The sequence below is a fragment of the Cynocephalus volans genome, chromosome 5 (assembly GCF_027409185.1).
Source record: "Cynocephalus volans isolate mCynVol1 chromosome 5, mCynVol1.pri, whole genome shotgun sequence".
NCBI lineage: Eukaryota > Metazoa > Chordata > Mammalia > Dermoptera > Cynocephalidae > Cynocephalus > Cynocephalus volans.
In genome coordinates, this window is record NC_084464.1 from 18,375,150 (window position 1) to 18,402,196 (window position 27,047).

At 48.8% G+C, this 27,047-nt stretch overlaps 1 protein-coding gene across 4 annotated transcripts in view; it reads left to right on the top strand.

Moving 5' to 3' along the window:
- The first annotated feature begins 1,806 nt into the window (after positions 1 to 1,806).
- SLC22A23 (solute carrier family 22 member 23) overlaps positions 1,807 to 27,047 on the top strand; it is a 171,888-nt gene continuing 146,647 nt past the window's right edge. For 3 of the 4 annotated variants that reach the window (XM_063096054.1, XM_063096053.1, XM_063096055.1), the window contains exon 1: positions 1,807 to 2,568. In XM_063096054.1, coding sequence (XP_062952124.1) covers positions 1,909 to 2,568 — 660 coding nt within the window. In that variant the 5' untranslated portion in view covers positions 1,807 to 1,908. The remainder of the gene's footprint in view (positions 2,569 to 27,047) is intronic. The other variant, XM_063096051.1, reaches the window with a different exon arrangement.

Genomic DNA, 27,047 nt, shown 5'->3' on the forward strand with positions numbered 1-27,047 from the left:
GCATTATCACCCCCAAAAGCTCTTTAAATATGTGCAGGTTTTGAGACCCATTTCCCCGAGTCTGGTGTCCTCTGCAGCCCTTTGGGCCTCTTCCGCCTTTGCTATCTAATCTCCCCTTCTCAGCCGCGGGCAAGTCCACACCTGGCCTGTCCCCCAAGGCCTGGCCCACTGGCAGCCTTCAGAAATAGTTCTCTCCCGTGTGCCAGTATTTTATGCAGTAAGCATATGTTGCCTGTAACACTGAACTGCAGGTTTAAAATGTATCCCACCGAATGATATACATCGTTTAGCTGAGCAAATAATGGAAACGCAAAAGAATACACTCAGTATATGTGGCTTAGAGTGTACCCTTTCTGAAAGCAAAAGCATTTCTTTCACTGTTTTTTTTTTTTTTTTTTTTTTTTTGTCCCAAATAAGACTAGAAAATGGATTGCTCCATTTAAGACTTCCATTAATAAACTTCTTACAATATGAAATGTCTCCAACATGTGGGGACGCTGGGGTGACAGGCGCCGCGGAATTCTCACTGGCGCAGGCCCTGGGTGCAGGAGGGGGTATGCCAACGCAGCCGTTTGCCGCAGGGCTCGTGTTATTTATACAGCGCCGGCTGGGCAAGGCTGGCGCTGGGCAGAGGACAGGAGGGAGAGGTTTGTCTTCTTGTGTGAGAGTATAGCTGTGTGCGCGTGTGCACACGGCGTTGCAAACGTGAATCCAAGCTCTTGGGGAGGGGGTGGGGAATGCCATCACCACGTTCGTGTGTATATATAACTTGTGTTGGCGATATAGCCTTCTAGCATCGTGCTTTTACAGCATTCATTTTGGAGTTGGGGAAGAAATGGCGATTTGGAAGTGGGTGCTGCAGTCGGTCGGGGGTGACGGAACGCTGCGGGGAACCGGCGACCTGAAACTGGCAAATGTGCCTCCTTGACCCTGCTCCGCGGACACAAAAACCAACCTCATCCGCGCCTCCCAAAAGCGCAGAGGGTTGTGTCCGGAGGCCGGCGACCCTCAGGCTCCGGACCAGGGTGCGGGCAGCTGAGCATCAGGGCACCTCTGAAGCGCACAGAGGTCACGGAGACCGGGCGCGCGCGGGGTGGCCGCGGAGCCGAGCCTCGAAGACGACCCTGTGAACACGCTCCCCGCGCACGCCCACTCCGCCGGACCGGCCAGCCCGCGCCCCCCGCCCCGCCCCCTCCCCGCCCCGCCCCGTCCCGCCCGGCGCAGAAGGGGGACGGGCTGGGGATCCTCCCGCCAGGCGGCCCCGGGGTGTCCCGTTTCCCCCGGGCGGCGGCGGCGGCGCGTCCCGGCTGGAGGGGGCGCTCGCGCGCAGGAGCCGGGCGCAGCAGGTGCCGCGGTTACCTCCACCTCGGCGGGGGGAGAGGGGGCGGGCCGGGGCCGGGGAGGAGAAGGAGCGGGAGGAGGAGGCCGGCTCGGCAGGCTGGTCCCGAGCTCGCGGCTTCCAGGAGGCGCCCGAAGTCCGAGAAATACCTCCGGGCGCCCGCGGAGCAGCGGCCGCCGACCGCGGCGCCCGCAGCGCTCGCCCCGTCGTCCGTAGGGCCCCGAGCCGCCGGCAAGGGCGCGGGCCGGGCGCGGCGCCGGCTCCTCCTCCTCCTCCCCCGGCCGGCGCGGAGCCGCGGAGAGCGGCGGACTCGGCCGCCGGTGCCCGGGCCGCGGAGCCGATGAGCGGCGGCGGCTGAGGGCCCGGCCGGCCTCTGCCCGGCGCCCGGGTCCGGCGGGTGACATGGGGGCGGCCTGACGCAGCGGGGGCGGCGGATAGCTCTCGCTCGAGCCGCGGGCCCTCCTCGGCGGCGGCGGCTGCGGGCGCCCAGTCCGGCGCGCTCTGCTCCGGGCGCCCGCGGAGCCTCCGCCGCGCTCTATGCGCCTCTGCGGGCGCCGCGGGCCCGGGCCATGGCCATAGACCGGCGGCGCGAGGCGGCGGGCGGCGGACCCGGGCGGCAGCCGTCCCCGGCCGAGGAGAACGGCTCCCTGCCGCCCGGGGACGCTGCGGCCTCGGCGCCCCTCGGGGGACGCGCGGGCCCCGGCGGCGGCGCGGAGATCCAGCCGCTGCCCGCTCCTCATCCAGGCGGCGGCCCGCACCCGGGCTGCTGCTCGGCGGCGGCGGCGGCCCCGAGTCTCCTGTTGCTGGACTACGACGGGTCGGTGCTGCCCTTCCTCGGGGGCCTGGGCGGGAGCTACCAGAAGACCCTCGTGGTGCTCACCTGGATCCCGGCGCTGTTCATCGGCTTCAGCCAGTTCTCGGACTCCTTCCTCCTGGACCAGCCCAACTTCTGGTGCCGCGGGGCCGGCAAGGGCGCCGAGCAGGCTGGGGTCATCGCCACCGGCCGGTGGGGCTACGTGGGCAACTGGACCAGCCCCCCGACCGCCACCCCCTTCTCCACTGCCGCCTGGGGGGCTGCGGGCAACCGAAGCAACAGCAGCGGCGCGGATGGGGGCGACACGCCACCCCTGCCGTCCCCTCCGGACAAGGGGGACAATGCCTCCAACTGCGACTGCCACGCGTGGGACTACGGCATCCGCACCGGCCTAGTCCAGAACGTGGTCAGCAAGGTAAGGGCCGCGTCCGCCCCAACCCCGTGTCCTTGTCGTGAGCCCTTCTTCCCCACGGCCGCCTCCACCCTTCCCTCTGTCCCTCTCCGTGCACACCAAGGCTCTAACCCGAGCCAGCGAGGGACCTGAAGTCCCCAAAGTGGTGCTAGTCTGTGTGTACATGCATTTGCATGGCTTAATTTCCTTCCATCCTCCAAAGGAGTGGGTCTGCTTGGGTGTGAAGCGAAGGCTTTTTGCCGCCCTCCGCAGCGACAGCGCATCCAGACTCTTCTAGTTGGCACCTAAACTCCTGTCCCAGTACATGTATGGAAAGGGTGCCCCTCCCCCACCAAGTGAGATGTCAGCCTCACTCGGGGGTGGCCCACGCAGAGGGTGAGGCCAATGACATGTCACCAGCAGGCCATGGAGGACTCGCCTCTGTTGGGACCACGGATCAGTTCTTCTGCCCAGCTGGTTGTCCCTGCGTCTGCCACAAAGAAATCTGTCCATGAAAATAGCATCCTATTCCCAGATGTTCCTCCTTCTGGCAGACCTCAGCCACTCCACACTTGGTTTGGACACACACTAAAGCCAGCTGAAGAACTAAGTTACAGCCAGAGAGGCAAAGAGCTTTTGCAAATTCACTTTCCCACCCCACTCACTCTCCTGCTCAGTCCTTTCCAAAGATACTTGACTTTAGACTTTGCCACTCCAGTTCCCTCCAATGTTGTCTCAGGGCTTTAGTAAATATCATTAGTGTTTGGAAGGTCAGCGTGGTATTCCCAGGCCACCCCTGCTCTTGCTCAGCAGCTACTTTGGTCTGAGTCTTTGGGACCCTGGTGAGCTCGAGCTGGACGTGCCTAGCCCTGTGTCCAGGCAGCTCACCTGGCAGAGGTGTTACCTCGTTTGGAATGTAGCAGGAGTGTTTGTGAGAGGTGATTTATGGCAGCCTAAAGATAGAGAATGGGCAAGGTTAGACAGTCAGTGCCTTAGACACCTGTAATTCTCCATTGTTCCTAACATGTAAGAGATGTCATATGCCAGATTGTTGAGCAATGTGTGCTTTGCCTCTTCTTGTGTTTTAAATAATTTACATTTCAAAGTAACTGTAGACTTTGTTCCCTCTTCCAGGTAGAGTCGTAAATGCTTTGTGTAAATGTGAGAATGAAATTTGGCAGGTTATAATAGTCAGCAGGTTATAATAGTCACTGTTAGTGAACAGTTGTAGTTCATGGGTGTGTAAGATGACAGTCTTACATCATCACAACCATCGTTTTAATCTTGTACCAGTCTGGCCAGAAAGGCACTGTCCTATGGGAACTGTCTGGCTTAGCCTTCCCTACTGCCTTGCAAAGTGATGGGGAAGGTCCTGGACCTAGCTTGGTTCCCCTTGGTCCCACCCCTTGTCCCCAGACAGCCTCTTCTTTCCAAGGGTGTTTCTGTGACTGTTTCCTAGTCATGGAGGGCAATTTTTTTTTTTTTTTTTTTTTTTTGCTTAGCAACATAGACTAATTAAGGGCAATGAGTATTTAAATATTAATGTATGTCTGTCATACTACGGATTTGGCAACATTTTCAACTATTTTAAGCCCCTTTCTAGAGCAGAAGAGGAATAATGAATCAAGGTGAGCGTGTGTCAAGAATGCTCCATCCTGGAATCAAAGGAGGGGCGAAGTTGAAAGTTATAAGGTGGGATAGAATATCTTTTCCTTAGCAGTGGGCACCCAGGGAACTATTTATTATTCACATGCCATGCATGGTGGGAGGAAAGGATGAAAGCAGTTTTTGAGAACAGACTGTGGAGGCATATTGGAGAGCTGGGCAGTTTTTCTAAATTAGCATTCAAGAGGGTCACAGACAGCACTAATGTGTGTGTGGCGTGTTTGGGGGGATGCTTGATGACAAATGGCAGTTACATGTCGCTGACAGGGTGAGACTGGAAGGTGAAGGCCAGGGGACAATAATTAGAGACATTTTCCTAGGAGATAAAGACTAAAAAGGACATACAAAAGGATTTTCACAGACAATAAGGTCTAAATAAAGGGCTGTCCTTCCACAGTGCTCCATTCCATAACGAATGCTTTAGAGAGCTTTTCAAGCACATTTGGCATGCACTCAGGCAGACTTTTTCTTCCGTTGGCTGTGTATGTTGGATGCTGTATCAGATGTACAGTTGTGGAATGTATACGAGGATGGGTGCAGGAGTTCCAGCGATCAGGTGCACACCAGCCTAGTTCACAAGTAGAAGCAGAAGTGGAAGAAGGTTTCACCTGTCAATGGATGCAAGTTCAGGGTCTGAGAAGTTGCCTTTTGTACCCTCTTCCCTGCTCCATACCATGATGTTCCCCTTGCAAATTAGCCTCATGCAATGCCTTAATCATTCAGCGTGTATCTTTCAGCATGTCTGTGCCCCTACAATACATGCCCTATTCTATCCCTGGGTGCTAGGTGAGGAAGGGAGACAGAAGAGCCACTAGGTGCAGTTCTGGCCTGTCTCATTAAGCTACTGCTGTCATAGTGCAACTGCCAAGACAGTTGGAATCCCAGGTTATTACAATTAAGTGGGACCTTCGGGCAGACAAGCCTGTCTTCCCTCCTGAGTAATATTCCTGACGTGCGTTTATCAATCCTCACTTTGAACATTTCCATTGATGGGAAGGGACTACTCTGTTAGCTGGGCAATCCATCCCATAGGTGCTCTTCCTTGCAGAGAGGCCCATTTTCTTGGTGAATAAAACTCAGTTTATCTCATGCCTGTTCATGCAGCTTGCTCCTCAGTGTGATTGTTTATTCCTTCATAGAGTGTATTTTCCTTTTTTGGCTGAAAAATCAACAGCTACTTTATCTGTTCCATATGTGACAAAAATCAGGCATGCTGATTGCTCCGTTTGGCATGTGTCTCAAGCATGGCACCTACAGTGCAACCCGGCAGGCTTGTACATTATTATTTTTTTTTTTGGTGAAAAAGGAAGTCATCTTTAATTCAGGAATACTGGTAACCTGAGGAGAGATGTCGGGCTAACGCATCTCTCCAATAAACCTGAAGGAGAATGCCAGGCTAAGGCCATCTCCTCTCTTCTACTTACTTGTTCCTTTTTTTTTTTTTTTTTTTTTTACTATAACAAGAATATGCACATTTATTTGTTCAAATAACAAATACATAGTCTGAATAACAGATGAATAACAAAATACTCTGTAGAAAGTACAGCTTCCGATTTTCACGAACAATGGAGGTGTAAAACTTGTTAAAATTTATGTATTTCATTTTATAATCTCTACAGTTATTTTAAGTAGCTCTCTAAATTCTTCCAAAAGCATCAGGCCTGTACATTCTAACCAAAAGAGGGGACAGATGTATGCTGTCCTTCTACTACAGAACTTACGGTGATGCATTCAGGCTTTTAGTGGACATAACATACTTCTGTCTCAAGACCATGGTCACCAAACCCAACATGTCATCTTCATGAGATTGCATTAACTCTGATCTTTCTCAGCCTAGGCTCGTGTAGCAGCACAGAACTTAGGTTTCATCTTAATAGTTTGGGAGTTTTAGCTCTCTCTTGTCAGGACCTCTCTTTTGTTTTGGGGGTGGTTTTTTTTGCCTTGGTTCTTGGTATTTGTTATCTATATCAGAATTTGCATCAGAGAATCCTCAGTACCTTCAAAATAATAATAATGATGATGATGATGATGGTAATTATACCACCTTTCTTTTGTGCAACTCTTTATAGTTTTCACAGCATTTGCACATAATTTCCTTTGATTAAGAATAATAATCCAAGGTCAGCCTTAACACCATGTGACATTTGAGTGGGCCTGGTGTTCTGCACGGGAACCAAGTGCTTACCTTGCTGATGACTTTCTTAGCTCTGCATTTTATCTCCCAGCTCTGTTGAAAGATATTGGCAGTGCCTTCCTGCAAAGAAGAATCAATTCCTCCTGAGCCATGTCGAGAGCAGGTTTGGGGACTGAGGACAGGCAGGTCTGGAGCCCAGGTCGCTTGGCTTCTCTCTCCCTACCAGCACTCCCTTTGCAACCCAAACTCTCAGATACTCTGAGATTTTAGCCAACAAGGTTAAGAAAAACCCAACTTCACAGATTTAAGAATATTGCTTTTGATAATTTACATAGTCTGTCCTGCATTGTTCTGAGTGAATCCTTGTTGTTTCTAATGCTCACCACTTTCTTGAATAATCTCTGGAATTTTGTCAGTAATGAAAGCCAGCTAACTTTCCAAAGCCCGTTCTTTTTTCTGTATTTGAAGTTGAGGATGTTTGTCCATCTCCAGTTTTCTGGGTTTTTTTGTTTGTTTATGCACTGGCTGGTATGGGGATCCAAACCCTTGACCTTGGTGTTGCAGCACTGCACTCTAACCAGCTGAGCTCACTGGCCAGCCCTATCTCCAGTCTTCTGATATTTCTTCTATTTTCATGAATTCTCAAAGATTGCTGATCTTTTCCCTGAGAGTTGTTTAAATGTCCTGGGAAGTAATGTGTATCTTTTTTCTGGGTCTAAAGGCTAGAAGTTCACCAGGGTCACATGATTGGATCCCCAGACAGGCCAGCCACAAAAAAAAAAAAAAAAAAAAAAAAAAAGACGAAGTTATTTAACGTAGCTTCAGTACAATTTAATTAAGACTAAAAAGAATTTACATATCATTGCAATAGTAGCATTTGAAAAAATAGCCCATAATTCTATTATCATTGAAACTGTAATGTAGTATGTATAATGAATATACATATTTTTACAGTTCTAGTCAAAGAGTTCTTTTAATGGGACCTGCTATTTTCTCTTGAAACCATATCAAAAGCATTTGTTCAAGTCTTCAGAAATATCTTGTTTTATTTTATCTGTTTTTTGTTTTTTGTTCTGGTTTTTGGCAGCTGGCTGGTATGAGGATCTGAACCCCTGACCTTGGTGTTATAACACAGAATCATTTTAAATGCATGATTTTCTTGCTGATTTACTTAAATTTCTTAAATTCTTTTCCTAATACTGGACTGACTACCATTAGGTCATTCCAGTGGTGACTTTTGTCTAGCATATAGAACACGATGAACATCTTTATGTATATTTCTTTTTATAAAAATTGACTGTAACAGATAATGCACGTACAGTAAAAGTAACATTGCTTGCTGTCTCTGCCACCAGTTCCATTCTTTAGAAGCAACCATGGTTACCAGTTTCTTATGTATCCTTCAAGAAGTATTCTATTTTCACTTGTGTATTTTCTCTCACAAACAGTAACATATTATGCGTTGTTGTTTGCCTTTTTTCTTATGTTGGCAATGAGTACATATCAGTACATAGAGAACCTTCATTTCTTTTTATGTTTGCGTAGTATTCCCTTGTCCGACTGGGCCAAAATGCACTAGTCACCTAATGAGAAGGCGTTGGGTTTGTCTCCAGTCTTTGCTATTATATGCACAATTTGCATGAAATCCTAGCATGTATGAACATTTTCACATGTGTAAGAAATTCTTAGAAGTGGAGGGTCAGGGGCTGGCCCGTGGCTCACTTGGGAGAGTGTGGTGCTGATAACACCAAGGCCACGGGTTCGGATCCCTATATAGGGATGGCTGGTTCACTCACTTGGGAGAAGTGGTGCTGACAGTACCAAGTCAAGGTTTAAGATCCCCTTACCAGTCATCTTTTAAGAAAAAAAAAAAAGTGGAGAGACAAAGTAGGCTATATTTTTATTTTGATGTTGTCAGAGTGCTGTCTCGAGAGAGAGAGAGATCTTAGTAACTTAGACTTCCATGGATAATGCATAAATGAGGTCCTGTTCCCCACACCCTCCCTGACCTATGGATTGATCAAACTTTTAAATGTTTGCTAGTCTGATAATGAAAAATTATATTGGTTATTAACATGGTTTGTACTTCTCTTATTATGAGGGAGGTTAAACATCTTTTTGAAAGGTTTTTTTTTTTTTTTTTTTTTGGTAGCTGGCGGGTATGGGGATCTGAACCTGTGACTCTGGTGTTATAAGGCTGCACTCTGAACAGTTGAGCTAACTGGCTAGCCACTCTTTTTGAAAGTTTTTGAATTATTAGTGTTTCCTTTTCTTTGAGCTATCTCTTCATGGACTATCTTCTAGTCCAAAGTTCATGGAAAAATAGAGTTAAAGGTAGTACAAATCTTTCCATGAACTTTTTGAAGTATCTTTGTATGTGTTGGGGGGAATATTATTTTCTTAATTTATAGGAGTGCTTTATGCATAAAGTAAATTAACCCTTTTAGATGTCCTGAAAATGTTTTACCCCAGTTTGTTTGTTTGCCTTTTGATTTTGTTTATGGTATTTTTGTTATGCAGAAACTTTTGGATGAATTTAAATGAATGAATTAATCTTTTTTTAAATGGTTTCTGGGTTTTTGTGTTAGATTTAGGGCTTGGAATATCAGGACATGGAATATTATGGGAACAAATTCCATGGGTTTTTTTCCTAATATTTTTATAATCTCATTACCTCTTTAACTTTGATGTTGAAGGTGTCTGTCTTGCTTTTATTGAGCTATTAGGAAAAATTGCTAGAAAGGGAAATGTGAGGTCAGAGAATATAACCAGCATTTCATGCACACCTGGACTTGCTCATAACAATGTCCTAAACATTTATTTCAGTAGTGGCCCTTACTGCAAAGATCAGAAGCTAAGCAGCAGTTAAGCGGCCCTGTCCACCTTCTTTTAGGAGACAGCATTGGTTCAGGCCGTTGGCCCCCCCCCTTCATCTTCTTGTTCTGAGTTGGCTGGAAATCTCTTTTTCTTCTTTGTCAGTAGCACTTTTTTGCAAGTCACAATTCATTTTGGCCTTTAGTCCAGGGTAGGATTGAGTGAAAAGCTGGTGCTGTTTAAAAACATGTTGGACTTTCTGAATGTAGTCCTGGCATTGCCACCAACCAATGACATGCTGGAGCCAGCTTGGCTTCTACAGCCTCTGAGCCAATGAGCACGTCTTTATCCAGCTTCACACTCAGCAATGTCATGTTGGCAGCATGGATTCGGTCATGGAAGGAGTATTTACACCATGGAAATTAGCAAACACCACAGATCAGGGTTTCGTTTTTTCTTCTGAGAGCCAGTTAAGCATTTATCACACTAATGAATGTGACCCTGGGCCACTCCCTTCCTTTCTTTCCTTTTCTTTTTTTCAATTTTTCCTTCCCTCCTTCCTTTCACAGATTTGAGTGCCTGTTCCAGGCCGAGTGTTGTGCTGTGTGCTGGGGATACAATGACAGGAAAATAGCTCAGCTTTCATAGAGCTTTAGACTAATGAGGGAGGCACACCCTAACTGACCAAAAAATAATCTTTTAATTACAAACTGAGTCAAGTATGCGAAAAGAAAGGGAATTGAGAGACTAGAACAAAAAACCTGACCTAGGTAGACTGGTCTGTTTTAGAAACTGACATCCGAGATGAGATCAGAGGTTTGGGTAGGGGGGACAGAGGGATAGAGGGGGTGTGTATGTGTGTGTCTTCCAGAGAGAGTGAGTGGCACTTGCAAGGGGCCTGTGCATGCAGGAGCCTGGAACTGATAGCAATTGATGTGGCAGTGGGGGGTGGAAGTGGTGTACAACCCTGTTAAGAACTTTCCCTCTAATTCCAGAGCAAAGAAAACCCATCAGCAAGTATTAAGCAGAAACAAAGAACAAACTTACTTTCCTTATACGGTCGGAACCAGAAGATAGAACAGTAAAAAAAAATAACTAATTATTTAACATCAGGTTACTTCAGGATATTCTTTTGTGTAAGGATTAAAGCAGAGAGAACCTCATTATCGTGCCTGTTAAAGATTTAAACTGGCTTGTTTGGGAAATTGGCTGTCACCTCTTTCCTGAGTCCTGTGATGGTCTGACCACAACTTGGTTTAGATTTGATGAAGTGGAACTTAGCAGGTGTGACTCCATTTTGGTTTTTAGTCTGGTCTTTTGGGGCCTACTGCAGGAGCTTAGTCCAAAATAGTGGCCTCCTAGGATTTTTATTTAACACTATTATCTTCTAGTCCAAAGTCTTCAGTTCACAGATGAGAAGACTGAGCTGGGGTTGGGGGGTCATTGGCCTGTCCAAAGCCACCAGCCTGTTAGGGTTCTTATCCAGTTCTCCTCACCCTCTGCCCCAGAGGAGTCCTCAGGCGTGACCCCACGAGCCTTTCCACCCCCTGCCACCCTCATTGTAGGAGGCACCTTGTGTGTGGCTCCCAGCCTGGCCCTCCTTCTGCGTGGGTGCTTTGCTCATGCTGTTCCACTCGCCCAGAGAACCCTTCCTTCCTCCTTCCTTCAGCCCATTGGTTCCTGTTCATCCTTCAGGTCAGCTCAGTCCTTACCTGAGCTGTCATGGCACTCACTGTATCCTGGTTGGAATGATGTGTGTTTGCCTCCCTGCTGGAGGTCTTTCACCCATAGGGTCAAACACCATAAATGTCCGAGCTCACTTGAACTTGATGTCTGAAAAAGTGTGGGAGCTTTTTAGTTGGGCAGGTGTGGGCTGCAGTCCCGACTGTGCTTGTTACCAGTTTATCTCTGAGAGCATTACCTCACCTGTTTCCTCACTGGTAGACAGGGTCAGTGCTGCTTCACCTAAGGGCACTGTGAGGATAGAAGACACCTAGGAAGCACCTGGCAAACAGGAGGCACCTGGGAATCTCAGGCACCTGGGAATTCCTCCTCTTGTCCTAGGGTGAGGATGGCCTGGATGAGTCAACTGAGAGATGCTTAGGTGGGGAGGAACTGAGAGGCCACACCTGGGAGGGCCATTCATTCCTTGGGAGCTCCAAGGTGTCTGTCCCTCCGCCCAGAAACTGATGATATGGGGAACCAGTTGTGCCCTTGAGACAGAAACTTCATGGGGGGGGGTTCATTTGTAGGGTTCCAATCTGCAAACAAAACAGGGCTCAGAGAAAAGGGCCATCCTGGGCGATGAGGGCAAGAGTTGGGGGCTCTGCCAAGAGCTTCACTGCCTTCGTTTATGCCTGAGTTCATGACATTTGGTGGAAAATGAGCTAAATACATGTCAAAGTCTGGCTTAGCTGTGCTAGGTGAAAGCATGGATCAGAGAGGTGGAATTTTAAAGAGGAGTAGATGGTAACCTGGAGCCATGACAGCAGGAATGAGAGGACAGCAGGGATGAGAGGACCAATTTGAGGGGCAGGTGAAACTGGAGAAGGGAGGAGGGGTGCTTATAGAGCTGCCCCTTCCCACCTGGAGCTGAGTTTTTATGGGAGGCCATTGACTTTGACCTGACCTCGATATTCTAAAAACCTTGATCTTCTGCAGGTTGGGGTTTAGTCATTTGGTTCTTTCTTCTCTTCAGCATTTACTTGGTTCTGGTCATTGGCTGTCAGTGGGCAGATCACTCTCCAAACAGGTGACCTAGAGATTGACAAGGGCCTGGTATTTCTAGGAAAGGGGGCAGTGGTTATCGATTGTATGCATTATTGATTGTATGGAATGGATTTCCCCTGACAATAAATCATTACTGTTATAGAACACTGTGGGAAGGAGCGGGAGGGTCTTGCCAGCCCATCGTGTTTGCATAGTATTACGTGCTATCTGTCGAACCTCTCTTATGACAAGTAACAAAAACAAACTTCAAATTACAGTAACAACATGGAAAAGGAGTTTATTGGAAAGATGCAGGGCAGAGAGTGGGGGTTGGGTCTGAGATCACAAAGCAGAGTGGTGGACGGGGGGTCTTTCCAGAGCCCTGCTGCCACTGTAGTCCCTCTCAAAAGCCACTTCTTCTCTCATCCCTTTATCCCATGAATTGCCTGTGTCTGATGCTTTTGTTCATCTGGTCCCTGGCCAAGCAGCAGCCAACACAGGAGGCCAGCGTCTCTGTTCGACTCCAGATTGCTGGTTGCAAATCTGATGCCCAGCTTGGGCCGCGGTGGGGGCAGACAGATTCCAGAGCAGGACATGCAAACCTGGGGCTGGGGACTCCTTCAAACCAGGTGACAGGGTGTGGTACTGGCTGTTCTTCAGTTGGGGTGGAAGGGGTTAGAAGGAGATCTTTTTGGCAATTAATTGAGAATAATTGAGTATTGATGATTTAACTATTAAATGCTTTTAAAAAAAAATCTTCTTTACCTTCCTAGAGACTCAGGATGTAACTTACCTGACCACTTAAGCTTACTGTGGAATTGGCAGGAACACACCTCCTGGCTGCTTCTTTTCTAGGAATAACTAAAGATGGCCTTAGCTATTAGCTCCAGATCACCCAGGGAGCTTGGAAGGAGCCCTTGGGCAGTCACCAAAAGTTTTGCAGATTGTTACACCCACCCCTGTCCCTACACAGAACAAGTCTCTTGCTTTCCAAACCTTTCTTTGAGTCAGGACCAGCTACAGAATTTGCGGGGCCCAGAGCAATATGAAAATGCAGGACCCCATGTTGACAAAGCCAGTCGTCACCGTCACCACTGTAGAGCTAAGCAGGTGTACCCTGAGCCTTTCCCAAGCTGTCTTCCTTGTTTTTCAATATCTTCTCTGCCTTTCTACTCCTTTCTTGTATTTCCTATCTTTTTCTAGATTTCTTTTGGTAGGAAGTGAAACATACTTCTCGAGGGGCTGCTTTTCCAGGGGAAGAGCTTCATAAAGCCCTAGCCAATTTTGTTTTGGTGCATAGTTAGCTCAAAACATGCAAAAGCATGAAGGATCCAGGGAGCCTTCTCACATTTGAAAATGCTGTGGTGGACGTGAGACAGCCAGTTTCCTTATCTGAACAGAGAGCCAGATAGCTGAGTCATAGGGATGTGTGGTAAAGAATGTTAAGTCAGAGGAATGTGAGTTAAGTGTTTATCAGGCTTTTTTTGTTTTGTGTAAACTGGGGAGGAGTGTCAGTCTTTTATATAATTTAATTCCACTAACTAACAGTCATGCTGTTAGTATCACTTAAAAAATAAGCACAATGGAGATGATGCCGGCATAAAACAACCACAAGCATCCCCGTGGTCATATTAAATTATGGATGGGTTATGCGCTCAGCGTGGTAATCTGCACTAGAGCGTGTTTCCTCCCAGATTAGATTAAAAGTTGTTTTTCTGTGTGTGTTTAAAAGATGCTTTAAAAATTGGACACCCTTGCTTGTTATATATTGAGGAACTCCACTGTTCTCAGGTGGATACACATGAGCATTTGCAGTAAGCAGACAAAGTCTTTGTCCTACTTAAAAAAATTTTTTTAAATTTGTAATTCTGGTAAAATGCACATAGTATTAAGTTTACCATCTTAACTGTTCATAGGTGTACACTTCTGTATTGTTAAGTACATCTACATTGTGGTCATCACCAACCACCTCCAGAACTTTTTCATCTTGCAAAACTGAAACTCTGCACCCACTAAACACCCCATTCTCCCCTCCCCCAGCCCCTGGCAGCCATCATTCTGCTTTCTGTCTCTATGACTTTGACTACTCTGGGTACTTCATGAGAGTGGAATCATACAGTATTTGGCTTCTTGTGATTGGCGTATGTCATTGAGCACAATGTCCTTGAGGTTCATTCATGTCAAAGCGTGTGTCAGAATCTCCTTCTTTCTTAATGCTGAGTCATATCATACCCCATTGTATGTATGCACCACATTTCGTTTATCCCTGCATCCTGCAGTGGACACTTGGGTTGCTTCCACCCTTTGGCTGTTGTGAATATGCTGCCATGAACTCAGGTGCCTTCTCCTCTTTGAAGACAGTTGCGTGTGGTCCCTTCCTCCTTCCCTCCCCTCCCCGTCAGAGGCAAGGCTGCTGCTGCGTGTGTAGGGCCTGCCCCTGATCCTGTTGCAAGGCGCACTCAGATCTGGCTGAGGCTTTCCAACATTGATACCAAATTCACAGGTCTGGCTGCCTGCCCCCAGACAAAAATCAAGCAAATAAAAGTCAAATGTTGGTGAAAATGGAAGTCAGCTTTTATTCAGGAATACCGATGATCTGAGAAGAGATGTTGGGCTAGTCCATCTCTCCGGTAAACGTGAAGGAGAGTGGCCAGGCTAAAGCCATCTCTAGGACTCAGATCTACTAAGGGGTTTTTTAAGAGGGGGTGAGGGAACGAAACATGGGAAATGAAAAGCAGGAGGGAGGAGACGTGAGTAGCGAGGGCTTCATGCAAGGTCTCAGGTGCAAAGTCTCACCAAGACTCTGGTTTCTGCTCCCGTCCTTATCTCAGGGCCTGGGTAGCACTTGTGAGTCTGCAGCTTCAGGCTGTCTGGAAAACAACTTTACATTCACATAAATACTGTCATCTTGCCCTATAACCAAGGTTCGAAATATCAAATAGCCATGGGAAAACAGGGAGCTCAGAAAAATGCATGCCAAGAAAAAAACCGTCTTTTTAAAATTTGCCTACAGCCTATGTGGTTTTAGGTCCGAACATGGCTTCAGTCCTGCTTACTCCAGTAGTCCTTCTCTCAGAACATCTGCCCTGGGCAGGTGACACAGGTGGGTAGGACAGTGTCCCTGCCCTGGAGAAAGAGCTCACGGTGGAGCTGGAGACAACTGGTAAACTAAGGATCCCAGGGCAGTGTGGGACGAGCAGTGGTGTGGGGCACAGAGGTGAGCACACCCAGGAGGGCAGGCGAGGAGGTGCCCGGGAACAGGGCGAGGCCAGGGCCCAGAGCAGCGGCCACCGTAGGGTGGCACAGAAGCCAGGCCGTGGCCTTTGAGACTTTGAGCCACCGGAAGGAGGGTTCCGGTTTCGACAGGTGGGAAGGATTAAGAGAGAGCGTCTCTGTAGGGGACTTGACAAAGGCTGGGAAGGGACCCGGGCAGGGCATGGAAAGGATGGGGCCTGGAAGACGGGGCCCTGACCCCCAGGGCCACAGAGGCAGTCCTTGGGCACAAGTTTGATTTTTCTCCCCAGTAAGCAGTGAGACTCCTGAGGTTGTCAACAGGGAAATGAGATTTTACGACATCAGCAGGAGAGACCCAGGGGAGAAGTGCTCCTTGTCCTGATCCTGGGCTTGTGTCCACTGAAGGGTCTGTCCACAGCCCCCACAAGCCAGCCCCCACCGTGCTGCCCCCTGGACACACGTCACTCTAGGCCTCTTGAAAACCACCTCAAGAGGCCCCATCACAAAATGTGGCTGAGACCCTTCCCGAGGGCAGCGGCCCTCTTCTTGGCCTGTCCAGCTCTGCCCACATCCCCACAGGCCCTGTGCCCACACAGCATGGTCTCTACTGCAGGTGGCTGTCAGGCTGGCCTGGTGCCACGTCCCTTGGGACTGCTCAGCCATTGTGGTTGGCCTCCCTGTGTGAGTTCCCAGGGCCACCATAACAAAGTACCACAGACTGGGGGACTTAAACAGCGATTTATTTCCTAGCAGTGCTGGAGGCTGGAAGTCTGAGATCAGGGTGTCAGCAAGGCTGGCTTCTCCCGAGGCCTCTCTCCTGGTTTGCAGATGCCATCTTCTCCCTGTGTCCTGACCTTCTCTTATAAGGACACCAGTCCAATTGGATTAGAACCCACCCTAATAGCCTCATTTTAACTTAATTACCTCTTTAAAGTCCCTATCTCCAGTTCTGAGGTATGGGGGTTAGGACTTCAACATGAGTTTTGGGAACACTGTTGAGCCTGTAACACCAGAGTTTCAACACACACCCTGGGAAGGGCAGCTCTGATTTTTATCTGCAAGCTGATGTTTCCTCAAAACCCTAGACCTGTGTGTTCGGTTATCTGCTGGACAGGGCCTCACCTGGCCCCTGATCTTATCCACTCCCTCACCCCGAATCCCATTGTTTTGGTTCCACACTGTAGCTGAGCAGCTCTTTAAAACCCCTGCTTCAAATCCTCCATGACTCGCCACAGCCTTTAGCATGAAGTTGGCCCTGGTTGGTGGGTTTTCTGGGTCCCTGCTTCCCTCTGCTGTCACTGTCCCCATCATCCTCCACGGGACCCTGTGCTTCAGCCACTAGATGTCTGTTTCCTGGACAGCACTCTGTCTTTGCACATGCTGTTCCTTCAGCCTGGAATCCACCTTCATCCCCATCAGCCTGTCACTTCCTCTTAGTCCTCTATTTCCATCCCCCACCCCTACTGTCCTGGCCCAAATATATATATATGTCCTCAGCTGTTGTTGGGTGGGTGAGGTCCAGCGACTTAATTCTAGGATGACAGGAATGTAGACACATAGGTCAGCGCAGACCTAAAGTCAAATGTCAGTGAGCTATTGAAGACTAAGAAGGATGATGTCGTTTATATGAAATAACAGCTTCGTCAAACTTGAGCTTGTACTGGGCTTGGAACCAAGTATGTCTTTACTTTAGGCCACTCTTTTTCAGAACTTTAAGTCACAGAGCCTTTTCTTTGAACTGCGCTAGTTTCTCTGAGTCTAGGATTGGGGGTGGGGGTCCAGAGCTCTTAGACTCACCTGGGAACTTTTGGAAATACCTGTAGGACCCAGACATCACCTCTTTAAAAAAGTTCTCTGGATGATTTTCATGTGGTTAAGATTTTTGCCCCAGGGGACATTTGGCAATGTCTGGAGACACTTTTTGGTTGTCACACCTTGGGAGGGGAGTGGGGTGGGCTGCTCCTGCTATCTAGTGAGTAGAGGCCAGGGGTGCTGCTAAACGTCCTACAGTGCAAGGATAGTCCATATAACAATGATCGGGGAGCCCCAAATGTCCCCGAGGGTGGAGAAACCCTAGACTAGGCTCATATAAACAAGGGTTCGTTGTATTTCCTGACCACGCCTGACAGATGGCCAGGGCTGCAGAGTGGGCAGGCGGGCGAGGCCTCTCTCACCCACAGCGGGAGCTTGGGCAATCAGCTACAGAAGGGGTTTTCATCCCTCTGGGAATTACCACCAGGCAGCCAGGCTTCCTTGCCCTCTGTGAAGACAGGGTTTGCTGAGCTCATTAGTGGTTTGTAGAAACAAAGTTTAGCAGGCATGTTTAGCCTACCTAGGTAAGCACATTTGGAAGAAAGGCCATAGCCTATTTATGTACACATGAATGTTGCTAATGACCCAGTCACACCTTAAAGTAAGTCCTTTGAACCTCTGCTTAGAATAACAGTTCATTACTGGAAAAGGAAACACTTATTTGGAAGTAAAATGTATTTATTTTCAAAATGTATCCAATTCAAATTAGCCGCCTCCAGAATTAATTCCCATTAAGGTGGTTTCATTGTGTTTACAGTGAGAGCTCCAAGTGAGAGCTCCCCCATGGGACAGAGATTTGGACACCGGAGGCCAGAGCCCTGTTTATGTTTGCTGAGTAGCAGACAGGGGCTGACTTCCTCGGGGGCTGGGGCAGCAGGCACAGGAGCCCTTGAGGAATGCCTTCTTCCTTTGCTGAGGGCGAGTACCTCATACTGTCCCCACTTCAGAAAGTAAGTGTGCCAGGTGTTAGCTGGGACTGCGGGGTCAGGGGCCTCTGCAGTAACCAGAGCCAGCCCCCCACCCCAGGTGAACCTGGGACCACCCTCCCCAGCAGGGTCTGTCCTGCCTTAGGTGCTTGCAGCTCTGCCTATCCATCCCACTCCTTGGCTCGGATTCCTTTTGAGTGTGTTGGACACTCAGTGTCCCTAGTGAACAGCTATCAGATGGCTGCTGAAGGTGAGACTTAGCCCGTGTGCTGGCACGGGGCAGAGTATCTGGCTGACTCTCAGAAGCTTCTGTCAAGCAGTCCATGAAGAAGCTTCAACTAGAGGTTGTTATCCGTTGAGAGGGAGTGAAATGCAAGAAGTGGGTGTGTTTTCAGGGGGGTCTGTTTACAGCTTGGGACTTTCTGAAACTGCATTTCATGGAGTCATCAAATCTAGTATGTTCCAGAGTAGGGTTTTTTTTTTAAGTTATTTTAATAGAAGATTTGTTTTAATCTTTTTCTGGGAAGTCCATAAGAAGCAACTTGTCAAAAATAGATACCATCAAGGCTATGAGGTTTTTGTTTTGTTTTTTGGGTTTTTTGGTCTTATGTATCTGCTGATAATGGGTTTGAGTTGAGCTGTGATTTAAGTATAAGCACTGGCTTCTCTATTTAATTCATTTCTCATTTGCCTTCTTGTTTTTCCCTGTTTATAGCTAGGGTTTTTTTGGGCAGACTCACAGATAAGTGACCACGGGAGGGCTGGTGAGAAGAGCAAAACGCCAACTTGATTACAAGTCTCATTTTCAACAGCAGTTTTTGCGGAAGCTGAAATTACCTTTAACAGGTGGAAGGTTACCAGGGATTTTATTTTATTTGGTTATTTTTTGCTGGCGGTACAGGGATTAAACCCTGAACCTTGGTGTTAGGAGCACCACGCTCTAACCAACTGAGCTAACCAGCTAGGGAATTTAAAGACTCATCATTTTGCGGGGTTTTTTTTTTTTTTTTTTTTCTTTTTTCTTTTTTTGGCAGCTGGCCTGCAGGGGGAACAAGACTCATAGTTTACCATGTCGAAAAAAGGCTTTTAAGTCTCCCAAGGGCATTTTCTCATTAAATTTGGGGAGGTGATAATACACAGCGATCTTTCTTTTATGATCTCTTTGAATCTACATAGCAAACACAGTGGCCCCTCACAGTTAACAGTGTATATAGGGAAAACTACACAAGACAAGTGCACAGCAGTATGGAACATTGCAGTGCTTATTGAGCAGCTACTGTGTGCGTCGCTGTGCAAGGAGCTGCAGGAGACAGATGAATGATGAGTCTCATAGTGTGCCTGGAAGAACAGGTGGTCCTGGTCGGTCTGGGCAGTCTGGGTGGAGGGAAGCCCTGAGCAAGAGAATGGAGATGGGGAGGGTGGAGCTGAGCTAGGGACAGCTGGAATGCAGTCCTGCAATGGCAGGAGTGGCAGCAAGCTGTTTCAGTGAGGAGGAGAGGGTGGCTCGACACCGTAAGGGTTTGAATGCCTAGGGGGTCAGTTAGGGTTCCGTCTGCTGCAAAGAGCAGAAAACCCCAAATCAGACTGAGTTTTTTTAAAAAGTACAGAAATACATATGACATTTCTGAAGTCCAGAGGTGGGATGGGCTGTCGTCCCCGACTCCTTCTGTCTCTCTTCCAGGCCTTCCTCTGCACTGGCTTCACCCTCAGCTGCATTAGCTTGCTTGTGCTGCATGACCAATACCACAGGTTGGGGGCGTAAACAACAGACATCTATTGTCTTACAGTTCTGAGGCTGGAGGTCCAAGATCAAGGATAGAACTGAAGGGCATCCGAGGGGTCTGAACTGTGGACCATGGGCAGTGGCGAAGGGGTGTGGAGGAAAAACAGACCAAACTCACTAGTTTACCAGATGAGAGCAGTGAAGGGAACAGGGCATCAAAGAAGCCCAAGATCAAGGTGTCACAGGGTAGGTTCCTACTGAGGGTGGGGGGACCTTCCCAGGCCTCTCTCCCAGCTTCTGCTGGCTTGCTGGAAGCCTTTGGCATTCCTTGGCTTGTAGTTGCCAATCTTCCATCCTTGAGGCCTTCTCCGCGTCCTCGCATGGTCGTCCATCTGTGTGTATCTGTGTCCAAATTTCCTCCTCTTATAAGGACACCAGTCACATCAGCTTAGGGCCCACCCTGACAGCCTCATTTTAACTTAATCCCCTCTGTAAAGACCCTGTCTCCAAATAAAGTCACATTCTGAAGTACCTGGGTTTTAGACTACAGCATGTCTTGTGCATGTGGCAGCGGGGTGGGGACATCCAGCCCACAACGGTCATTCCACGGAGATGGGAGAAGGTTTGTGTCGCTGGAACATGGGGTGATTCTGTCCTTCACAGCAGTTTTGCAAGAAGAGGGCTTTCCCTCCCATTTTTTCTGTTGTAAAATTATCAATGAGCATGTGAAGGCAGCTGTTGGAATTCGTCTGGGAGGCACTGCAGTGGTTGGAGTCGCGGTGGTGACAGGAGGGAGCTGTTAGGAGTGTTCCAGACTGTGAAGGAAAGAGATGGCTGTGAGCAGGGCGGGGGCACCTGTCATGGGAGTGGAGGGGAGGAGGCTGCAGGCAGGTGTGCAGGGCTGGGTGTCTCAGGAATTCAGACCTGAGAAGGGGGTCTGTCTGGGGCTTACCCCTGATGCGCCTGGCTCTGAGAGGAAAGTAAAGGCTGACTGCCACAGCCGAGCAGAGTGGTGGAGCCGAGATCCGTCCTGCCCTGGCACCGGCCTCTGTGAGCCTGGGCTTCCGGGATGGGCTCTTCTCTCCCCACAGGTCCTGACCAGTGCTGGGTTCGCTGCTCGGGTTCACATGGCAGAAGGGTCTGGGCTGTTTGCTTGCTTTGGTATGGTGACAGTCATGCTCTTGTTTTGAACTGCCACGCAGCCCATCACATTTATTAAGAAATCTTAGGCCTTGAAATAGCTCTTTGTGAGCTGCTCTCACCTCTCTTCTGAGCTCTTGGCCTGCAGATCTGCTTCTGAAGCAGAAGGGAAAGCACAGCCAGGGCCTTCGCCCCTGGAGGTTAGTCCCGTTGCTGGGGTTGTTCTCTCACGAGTTGACCATACCCCTTGCGTCTCTGCCCCCAGGTGCTGCTGGGGGAGGACGAAGCTGTGACACCCCAGTTGATCTGCTGTTCCCCCATCTCTGGGGGCCTATTTAAGACAGTATCACAGATTTTTTGAAATGGAGGTATAATTTACATATAGTTAAATGGACACATTATATATATATATATAATTCAGTGGGTTTTGACTCGCTTATCCACCTGGATTAAGGTACTTCCTTCAGCCTAGTAAACTCCCTCCTGCCCATCTCCAATCATCCCACCCCTTAGGCAACCACTGTTTTGATTTCTGCCACTGGGGCTTCGTTTTCCCTACTCCACACAGTCAGATAAATGAGGTCAAGCAGTCTGCAGGCCTCTGTGTCCGCATCATCTTTGAGATGCATCCATGTTACTGTGCACACCAATAATTGCTCCTATTTGTTGCTGAGTAGTATTCCACTACCACGCTGTACCTATCTCCTCACCTGTTGATGGATACTGGAGTTATTTCCAGTTTGTGGCTATTATGCACAGACTGACGTGAAGATTATAATCTGAATTTTGTTAATCCTCCCACTCCTACTGTCTCTCTGTTCTAATATTTAAAAGTTGATTGGCAGAATCAGGGCAGCTAGTGAGAAGCCTTAATTTGTTTATAAACTAGGCAGGTTTCCTTCTTTCTCTTTTCTTGTTCAGGTAGGAAGCAGGAATGACAGTGGGGGTGTGGGGAGAGGGCTACTGTCTTTAAGGGGCAGGGATTCCTGGCCCTAGAGAGTTGCGGCCCCACAGCTCCTGAGACTCACTCCCCAGGGTTGACCGAGAGGCCCTGGGAGTGGTGCTGCTGTGTGTGGGTCAGAGGATCCAGACCTGGAGGTGGAACTGCCAGTCAGCTGCATTGTGTGACCCAGGGGTGACTTAGCAGCTTCATCCCATCCCTGAGGCATGTGAGAGTAGCTCTGGGCAGCCAGGACTTCCTGCCTCTCTGTAGCCATCCCCTGTGTGTGAGCTTGATGAGCACCTCCTCATCCTCCCTTTCTGGAAGAATGACCTGGACAAGGCTTGTGAGGGCAGACAGCTCGGGGTCAAGGCACCCTTTGAGCAAAACCCCAAACAAAACAGATGATAAACGCATTGCCTCCCAGCTCACGACTAAATGCAGAGAGCCGCAAAGCCCCAGTTTGTAGGAGCCCAAGCAAGTGAGGGGAATTCTTTTCTGATGGAACCTGTCCTGCAGGATCCTATTTGTTCTCTTCGTAGGTTCAGGAGGGAACTGGGAGTATTTCCCAACAGGGGTAAGTTAGTGAGAGCAGGAAGGCTAGCCCTCCCAGTTTCCCCCTCCTGTCTAAAACCCCTAATGGGGCAGTGAACTGCAGGCAGATGTCCACCACGTTCAGACACAACAGCTGGGCATTTTCCACAGGGTTTGTGCAGGGTTCTGCATTGGTGAGCCGCTCCACGCGGTATCAGGAAGCATGTCTGTGCTCGTGCCCAGGCATCATCCGAGATGAACTGTGTCTCTTTTAAAGCAGGTTGAGCAACTTTTATTAAGGAAACAGTTTAGAGATTGGAGGCCCTCGATGACTGTTGAAATGATTGAAAGGGCTGGGCCACTCAAGAAAGACAAGAGGAGGCTGGTTGCTGGAGGTTCTGCCTGCAGTTAGGTCTGGGGGTGAAGGGCGGTCGGGACAGCAGCAAGCAAGTTTGGTTCCTTTGGGTTTTGCAAAAGCAGTTGCGTGACTTGAAAAGAAAAAAGTTCAGATGATTTTAAACTTAGGCTTTCTCACAGTCTCCCAGCTAGCCTATCCTCAAAGCCAGACTGTTCTGGAAGGAGCCAGTGTCCACTCAGCAGAGAAGACGGAGCTCTCTGCGCAGGTACTCACTGGCTGAGGACTGGGTGCAGGGAGTGCTGGTCTCAGCTGTGGAAGAGATGGGTTTAGATCCCAGCACTACCACCTCACCCATGAGTGACTTTGGGGAGGTACTTACCTCCTGGAACCTAAGTTCCGAGGTGAAAATGACACCTGTTGCATAAGACTTTGAGGGGATTACCTGCAACGCTGGATGTGAGAGCTCCCTCTCAGCAAAGCCTGTGCTTGCAGACATGCATTTATTTAGTCTGAGTCCTTTTCTGGGAGGAGTTCCCATTGGAGCTCATGGGACAGTCATGCAGTCAACCACTACAACGCATCGTACCACTACCCCACTTCCCAACCATTAACTTTATTTATCTACTTATTTATTTTGGGGTGGCTGGCCGCTACCAGCCATTAACTTTAGACCTCTACAACAAGAAGCATGGAAGACCACAGACATAACTGAGGTCAGCCCTGGCAAATGACAGTCTATGCAGCCCATGGCGGCTGCTATGCAGGGGCGGCTCTGCTTCTCACTCTTGGAACCCTCTCCCTCTGGCCCATATGGTCTTCAGCATCCCACTTAGGAGTGTTTCTTAAGTCCCCTCAAGTGGCCTCTTTTTTAAAACCTCCTCTCCATTCCTGTTTCCCAAAGCCCAAACATCTGGGCAACTCATCTTCACTGGAGATTCAAATACTTCACACTAAGGTGCAAATGACTGGTGTGGGTGACCCCCCCCCCTCCTTGTTGGTCTCAAGCATATGTTAAACCTGTTAATCAATGACTGATCAATAGCCTGCAAACTTTATGCCTAGCCACAGGCAGTATGTTTTGAAAGTCTTCACCTTGCTGTCTCCCAGTCACTCTTTTCCTTTCTGTCCTCCCCTGTTCCCTGAGCAACCAGGGTCAGGAATTTGGTCCTCTTCTTCTGAAAGGCTGCAGTCCCTGATCAGGATACTTCTGATAACAATAGCATCAACCAAAAGCCCAAAATAAGGTTTGATTTTAGCTAATGTTTTAACTGCCTTTCAAGGCTTTTCTTGATAAAGGCTCAGCTCTGTGCTATGGTGTGCAGGGTGTGTTCCCGCTGGGACTGCCCCTGGCTGCGTCCCCACTCTTCCTAACTCAGTGTCCTGCCCATGTGCGGATCTCTTTCCTCGAAGCCCGCACACATGCAAGCCCTCACACATGCTGTGATTTTCCAATGCAAATAATTCCACCCCACCCCCACCACTCTCCCTGTGGTCTTCATGGGCCTGACAGACCCTCTGGTGTGCACTCACTGCATGTCATATGTATCTGCTGGCACAGCTGCTTCTTGCTATTGTAGGTTCCTATCCATGCCCCATTTTCCACCCCTGGACTCTGATCTCTCAAGAGTAAGGACAGCACTTGCTGCTCAATTATCACCTTGGGGTCTGGCAGTCAGTAGGTGGCCAGCAAATAGTCATTAAATACTGGAGCAATGCCATTGGTCTGCAGCATGCAGGTGGGCCTTCACGGGACCTGGCCTCCAGTGCTGGGTGTTGGGGCATGACACAATGGGAAAAAACTATTCACATGAGAACAGAACTTACCAGCTTGGGGTGACCTGCCTTGAGCATTGTGAGAAGTTGAGGGGCATGGGCAGCCATGTGAGGTGGGACAGTCTGGTCACTCTTCCTCCTGGGCAGGCAGTGTCCTCCCACAAGCTGGAGGAGAAAGGACACCTCACTGCCAGGGAAGGTCTCTGTGCGAGAGAAGTGGTGACCCACCAGTGGGAGAAGATGCCATACAGAGAGTGTGCATGTCAAGGAGAATTTCTTAGGAGTATGATCCACAAGATAGAACAGGCAGGAATGCAGTGACTGTTCCAGTACTTTCTGCTGAGGTCTTAATTTGGGGTTCCCTTCAAAGTGTTCTGCCATCTGTGTTTAAGTTAATTGGGACACTGACTAACCCATTTCCTGAAGATACTCTTTTTTTTTTTTTATGGTAAGATATATATGACATAATTTTTTTTGGTGGCTAGTAACAGGGATTGAACCCTTGACCTTGGTGTTCTCAACACCATGCTCTAACCAACTGAATAAACAGCCAGCTATGTTAACCTTTATTTTTTCCTGATTTTTTTTTTGTTTATTTATTTACTAAAATTTTTTTTTTACATTCTGTGATATAGTTGTGGAGCCATTGAGGGAACGGGGGGAGAGGGGTAGGGGGAAGGAAATAGAGTGGAAGGAGGAAGTAGGAGGGGTGGGGTTGAGGCCTGTGACACCCCCTCCTTCCTGCAGGGGAGACCAGGGGGCTTCCAGTGGTGTCTTGGTCATTACTGAGCTGGGTGTTGTGGGGGGGTGGCCAAAGCCCTCAGCCCTCAGCCCCCCACCACCCCAGCTTGGGAGAGCCTGGGGTGCTTCCTGCAGTGGCTCGGTGGTCATTGCTGGGCTGGTTATGGGTGTCAGGGGGGTGGCCAAGGCCCTTGGCACCCCACCATCCTGGCTTGGTAGCCCAGGGGACTTCCAGTCATTCTAGGTTTTATACTTATTCTTTGGTGAAGTGAGACTTTTACTAGTTAGTATCAAACTTTGTCGCTGGTATGTGGGTATTTTGTTTTTTCTTCCAGTTCTGTGCTGGATTATTCACTGTTCCTACCACTAAAACTCTGCACTAGAACTAATTTGTTGTCCTTTACTTACTTCTAAAATGGGGGAACTTCCTGTGGGGACCAGCACTTGAGCCTTGTGGTTGAGCTAATTTGCTCTTTGCTGCTGATTCCCTGGGGAAGGCTTTTTGTGCAGCTCAGGTTTTAATGGTTGACTTTGTAGGTATTTCTGGCTCTTGTGAGATACAGTACACCTGGGTTATGTAGACACTCTGGTCTGGACCTGAGTCTTTTCAGCAAACTGAACCCCCTGCAGTTCTATATTCCTGACCAGTCTCCACTGAGTGGTCCTGCGCTGATTGGGGGGCAGATCAGCTGTCCTTGCTGTGCCCCAGTGTTCCCCTGGTGAACCCGTCTCCCCCACCACCCGTGCTGCAAACACTTCCCATGGGACGGGCCATGCGCTGGTCCCTTGTGATGACTCACCAGCCTCTGAGTGGCTCCTTTTTTTCAGTTGTTGTGGCTCCTTGCTCCTATGTGGGTTCACAGGAACCCTACTAGTGGTCTTGCTGGCCTGGGGGCCACCAAGGCCCTCTTCTCCCTTGTAGCCTCCAAGCAACGCCATCTGAAGGGCTTAGCAGTGGCTTTTGCCAGCTCCTGCTCTGTGTGCTCACCAGCTCTAGTCTTGAAGCGGCTGGGGCTCCAGACAGAGTGGTTCTTTCTATCTCTTATCATGGCTTCTACCACCTTCGTGTACTCCATCAGTCTCTCCTCCTCTTCCTCTGAGCTCTAGTGGCTGCAGCTTGGCTGTCATTGCTTTTTAATAGTTGTAAATTGGTTGATTTGTGGGAGAGAGTGACTCTGGGGACATCTATTCTGCTGTCTTGACCAGAAGCCCTATACTTCCTGATTCTGAGCCTAATCGTTTTTAATTGTACAGTTCAGTGGCACTAAGTATATTCACAGTGTTGTGCCATCATCACCGTCATCCATCTCCAGAACTTTTTCTTCATCCCAATCTGAAACTCTGCACCATTCAACACTTAACTCTCCATTCCCCTCCTGCCTCTCAGCCCCTGGCCGCCACAACTCTACTTTCTCTCTGTATGAATTTGACCACTCTAGGCACTTCATCCCATTAGAGTCATACAGTATTTGTCCTTTAATGACAGCTTACTTCACTTAGCATAATATCCTTAAGGTTCATCCATGTCGTAGCAGGTGTCAGAACTTCCCTCCTTTTTAAGGCTGAATGGTATTCCATTGTATGTGTAATACCACATTTTGTCCATTCATCTGTGAGTGGACACTTGGGTTGTTTCCACCCCTTGACTATTGTGAATAATGCTGCTGTGAACATGGGTGTGCAGACATCTTTCTGTGCCCCTGCTTGTGCTGCTGTTGGGTATGCAGGCTATTTTTTAAGAGATTAGAATGTAAGCAATTACCTGCACAGTACATAACCACCGCTGGACTTGGGCTGACGAAGCAATTGTCCTTCTGCAGTGGTGGGGACACACAGTGCAGTTACATTTCCTATTTATTTATTTATTTGTTATTTTTGGCAGCTGGATGGTGCAAGGATCCAAACCCTTGACCTTGGTGTCAGCAGTACCATGCTCTCCCAAGGGAGAGCCTGCCCTAGCGCAGTTACGTTTCTTTTCAAGGAAGTGGAATTTTACACAG